The sequence below is a fragment of the Monopterus albus genome, unplaced genomic scaffold, assembly GCF_001952655.1.
Source record: "Monopterus albus unplaced genomic scaffold, M_albus_1.0 scaffold308.1, whole genome shotgun sequence".
NCBI classification, from domain to species: domain Eukaryota; kingdom Metazoa; phylum Chordata; class Actinopteri; order Synbranchiformes; family Synbranchidae; genus Monopterus; species Monopterus albus.
Genome location: NW_018128188.1, coordinates 404,662 through 409,807, shown reverse-complemented (window position 1 = coordinate 409,807; position 5,146 = coordinate 404,662). Strand labels below are relative to the sequence as shown.

The following is a 5,146-nucleotide window of genomic DNA, read 5'->3' as shown; positions in this document are numbered from 1 at the left end:
GAAATGACAAACATCTGGCAAAATAAAGGAATCAAAATGTATTTAGTTGTTGGTGTGAATAATTTGCTAAAGCCTTCTCAGTACTAATAAACCTCATCATATATTTTAATCCTATTTACATCACAGAAACATTAAATCGTGAGATTATAATATAATCACATTAAATAACATGAATATCTGAACAGTACAGTGACGTTTTCTATCAGGTCTCCTGAGATAAACCATTTTTGGTCTGATTAATTTAAGAGACACCGTCTCCCTCTGCTGGTGAAATCCAGGCATTACAAAAACAAATGTTATTCCTAATCTATACTGCATATTAATTCTAAGAACATATTTTTTTTAACCTTTATTTAATCTGGTAGTCTCACAGAGGTTGAAATCTCTTTGCAAAATGACACCCGAGAACAATAAAATACAGACATTATACAAAAACACTCTCTCTCCTTTTACCTTGGGTCCTATGTATCCTGGTTGCCCAATGAAGCCTGGATTACCTCTGTATCCCTGGGTCAGGAAAAACATTTTTTTGAAATTCCTGTACATATGACTGGGATGTGTAAAATACAGGACTACACAGCACGGCAGGGGAATCTTAAAATTTACCACAGCTCAGATGTGTACATAAAATACACAGCACTATAGAAATATAATGTGTGAGGTGACAGGGGAGGAACGTAGCACTTTCATTTTCAGTGTTTTACATTATATTAGTGTTTGGATGCATAATGTACTGCTATGGTTTTTACCCAGTAACTATTCTTATTGCAAGTAAGAGAAGCATAACCTGCAGTTCACATGCTTTGTACCCGTTATATATTTTTGACTGACACATAGAAGCCAATCAGAGGTTATTATTTTCTATGTTAGAATATAATGGCTGGTAGTAAAATGTATTGTGTTCTATGTAATTTTCCCTGAATATTTTGTCTACACTAGTACATAGCCTACCGTTTGTCCTGGAATGCCAGGAGGTCCGTTAAAACCAGGAGGGCCCTTTTGTTGGAAACACAAACATCCACCACAGAAGATAAGGAAAAGTGGGAGACATTTTTGACCACAGATGAAGCCAAGAAACAATGATAACCACAAATATCATCATGTGAGAAGAGTGAAGGCAGTAGCTCTACAGATATGACAAGAGAAGTCAGAAAGCATTGGTAAGGAATTTCCAGTATGCTAAGGTTAGGGGAGGATTCATACATACTTCTCTCAAATGTAAAAACATTATTAAAGTACGATCAGACATTAGCTCTTACTCTTGGCCCGGGGTATCCAGGGATGCCCTTCTCTCCAGTTTCACCACGATAGGCAAAAGGTCCCTGCAATTACATGAGAAGTAGCCCAGATTTTATCTGATCGATCTCTAAACAGTTTTAACAACAGTTCTGATTTTGTCAAGCAGAGCCTCTCTCTCTGTTCTTTTTTGTTTTGTTTTTGCATATTTCATAATATGTTATTGACTGAAAACTGACTGTATTTCTAATTGCCTGCATAGAAATGAGACTGAAAATGATTGGCTCTGGGAAAAAAGAGAAAACTTACAGGTGGGCCAGGATTGCCGGGGAATCCTCGGAATCCTTTTGGGCCAGGTTCACCCTTTGAGAGAGAGAGAGAACGAAGGTGAACGTGACAATGACATCATTGAAACTATGAGCAGTATTATAGTATGGAATTAAAACTTTATATCTGGATGCCTGCTTTGTTTCTGACCTTCTTTTGACCACTTTTATAACTAAACCCCACCACGTCCGTGTGAGAGTGTTGTGTGTGTAAGTGCTAAGACTTCTGTCGCTTCCCTGCCTTTTGCTGTGTTACCTTATCTCCCTTGTTGATAATGAGGGTTTGCCCGCCTCTTGACTCGTCGCCCGGAGATCCACTAGGTCCGGGAAGACCCACGTCACCCTGGAGGTCGAAATACACGCAGCACATCATTAGGAGGGGTGCAAGGGTTCAGGACAAACAGGGAAAAGATTGAAGTGGTGAGGACAGATAAAAAGAGGAATGGGCAGAAATGACCACCAAAAAAACAAACAAAAAAAAACAACAAAACGGCAAATGATAATGAAAACAGTGAAGATAAGTGTTCAAAGACCAGAGAGCAAGACAAAAAAATAGACTACACGGCCAAAAGTATGTGGACACTGTGGATATTACTCCCATAAACTGCTGAACATGCCATCTCAACATCATGGATGTTAATCTGCTTTTATAACCGCTGCAACTCCTTTAGGTTTCCACCATATTACAGCTGCAGGAATTTGCCCTCATTCAACCACAAGAGCATTAGAGAGGTCCAAAACTGATGCGGATTGACAAGGCCGGGCTGATTGATCAGGTTAATTTCATCCCCAAGGAGCTGGATGGGCTTGAAGTCAGTCAGGGCTCAGTACTGAACACTCTTCCACAAGTGAAAACCCATTTCTTTTAGGACCCGGCCTTGTACTATATCTGTACAAGCGGACATTGTCATGCTGAAACAGGCACGGACCTCCCTGAGGTACAATACTGTCTAAAATAATACTGCATGCAATAGCTTTGAGATTTCATGCAGGACAAATTCTGCCATTACTGAAGTTTGCTATCACTACATCTGTGTAGCACAATGCATGATGTGCAAGTGACTTTTAACATGATTGAAATACACCACTGTGCACTGATCACTGCAGACATCTAAGTTTACATGACGTCTTACCTTGGTTCCTTTCTCTCCTTGATGTCCATCACTGCGGGACCCCTAGAAACAGCAAGGGTTAACAAAAGGCACTTGGAGGAACAATAACTTTTAAATGGTAAAACTGAGGCGATCATCTTGTTTATAGCATATGATAAATCATTATACTCTATTATTTGACCTACCATGGGCCCCGGGGGGCCGGGAGGACCAGGTGGACCCTACACACAGATGAGATGACAGAATCAGACTCAGTTTCAGCAGCAACAAAATAATATTCGCAAATGCTTCCAGCTTTAAAACAGACATAAAAACTAATAGAGTCTGTAATAGTTTGATAGTTAACTTATTAAAATGTTATAAATTGCCCAAAAGCATAAAATGTGCAGAGGTAATCTGAATCTTTCACATATTTACTGGCAATTATAATTTAAAAAAATGCAACCAATACTGTAAAATTAGCATAACTTTATCATGAAATAACATTATATTATTCATAAACAGTTTGAGGCTATGGTGTAATGCAAATTAAAATGAATAAAAAGGACTCACTATACTTAGAATTAAAACTATAAGAATTCATTAACACTTACACTTCATGTAATAATTAAGTATTATATATTAAGCTGGTTTCATGGTATATTCATCCTCACTCTGAGGACAGATTATGAAGTAAACCTGCAATTTTTAAATCATTAGTTTTATATACAGTGCCTGTAGCTACAGCTTAAAACATGAAAAGTACACAAACAGCATAAACATGTAGTAACATTTAATGTAGTGTAAGGGACCAGTGAAGAGGAGAAACAGGTAAATTAGTCGACGTACAGGGAAGCCGTCAGGTCCTCTTGGACCAGCCAAACCATAGGGACCGCCAGGACCTCTGATACCCTGCAGAAATAAAACACACCCAGGTCAGAATAAACTCTACTCCATACTAATTTACATATCATTATTTCACACAACTGATTGCAAGAGTATTACTAACATTTATGAGAGGAGCCTGTAAAAAATGAGCAAAGTAAGCAGGCAAGTTGGACGGTATGTACCAGTCAACAATGGTCCTCCTGTTTTTAGGTTTTCTTTTATAAAAAATCAGTCTATATTTTGTTTAGTGAAAGTTTCATTTTGTATCACAAATTCAGTATATTTTGAAACCACAGTTCACAGAGCTCCAATGTGTCATTTTGTATTCAAAAGAAGTTGCCAGTATGTCATTACACAGTGAACAGAAAAAGAAATAATCTTACAGGTTTACCGTCCGCTCCTGGAAAACCTGGTGAACCCTGAATAAGGAAAAAAATAAAAAGATTAACTAATAAGCATTCAGTAATAAAACACTGCACCGCTATTCTTTAAAATAAATATTTTTATGTCCATCTTTGATTTGGCCCTGCTACAAAACCATGCTGGAAAAAGTCTCCTAATCTAAAACTACTGAACACCATTGCACTAAATAGTGACTGAAATTGTCAGGTTTGCCCGGCTGCCCCTGCCAGTTCTTTCTAGTATCATCAGGCCCGTTTGTTTCTCATTGTTCTTAGCTATATGTTGTACTCACGTTTTTTGTCGCCCTAGCCCTGTTCCAATCTTGTGCCCCTTTGTCTCAGCCTCCTCGCCTCTGTCGCTTCTCCGGACCACGGACCTCCCCAACCCCGCACCATCTCCACCACGCAGGTCGATGCACAGTCTCCCATTAACTGCATGTACTAACTCTGTCTCCTCAGCTACCTTCCACCACGACCAGCCCAGGAGTGAGTCCCAGCGTCCGCAGCCCGGCCTTTCCCTCATCATTCCACCACTGACTGTTATTCACCATCTGCAGCTCAACACCCGGTCCCACTTCAACCTGGTTATTCACTTACTTGTACAATATCACTGTAAATAAACTGAGCACTACTTGCACTGAAGTCAGCCACCTGGGTCCATCTTTTTTGACTCGCTCACCTCTGTGTCCGAGCGGATCTAACAGAAATGGTTAGTAATGGTAAAATTAACCCAGGAACATCACTGCTGTTCCTGAGAAATGAACCTAACAGGTGGGTTAAAAGACAACACAGCTGATTTAAAGTTTTTTAAGGTGCAGAAAGTCAGAAAGAAGTACAGAAGAGCCAGTGAAGGGTGGCAGGAGGGTTGGAGGAAACAAATACAGGACCTGAGGTAAACAAATAGGGTGAAGGAAGGAGGAAAGGAAAGCTCACAAGAGAATGAGAGTTATAGCTAAGCAAGGGTAAAAGACTGCAGGAAAAGAAGGCTTTTGCTTAATGCAAAGTTTTATACAGAACACAGTGTTAATGAAACTGACTGTTTAAGAAAAACTGAATGAATATGAGTAAATATGAATGTGTGTGTGAGGCGTTACCTTGATGTCATTAACTGTGATGTATTGAGGTTCTCCTTTCCGACCCTTTGGCCCAGTAGGCCCCTGTTGGAGCAAAGGACACCACTATGTTCCCACTATCTCTTAAAAGC

The 5,146-nt window shown here is 39.5% G+C and overlaps 1 protein-coding gene across 7 annotated transcripts in view; it reads right to left on the bottom strand.

The window, feature by feature from the left end:
• Positions 1-5,146, bottom strand: part of col4a6 (collagen, type IV, alpha 6) — a 90,803-nt gene that overhangs the window by 25,162 nt on the left and 60,495 nt on the right. For all 7 annotated transcript variants that reach the window (XM_020623699.1, XM_020623701.1, XM_020623702.1 and 4 more), the window contains exons 8-17: positions 5,037-5,099; positions 3,925-3,960; positions 3,503-3,565; positions 2,860-2,895; positions 2,696-2,737; positions 1,819-1,905; positions 1,546-1,599; positions 1,260-1,322; positions 952-996; positions 454-507 (exon numbers count right to left, since the gene is read on the bottom strand). In XM_020623699.1, the coding sequence (XP_020479355.1) occupies positions 454-507; positions 952-996; positions 1,260-1,322; positions 1,546-1,599; positions 1,819-1,905; positions 2,696-2,737; positions 2,860-2,895; positions 3,503-3,565; positions 3,925-3,960; positions 5,037-5,099 (543 nt within the window). The remainder of the gene's footprint in view (positions 1-453; positions 508-951; positions 997-1,259; positions 1,323-1,545; positions 1,600-1,818; positions 1,906-2,695; positions 2,738-2,859; positions 2,896-3,502; positions 3,566-3,924; positions 3,961-5,036; positions 5,100-5,146) is intronic.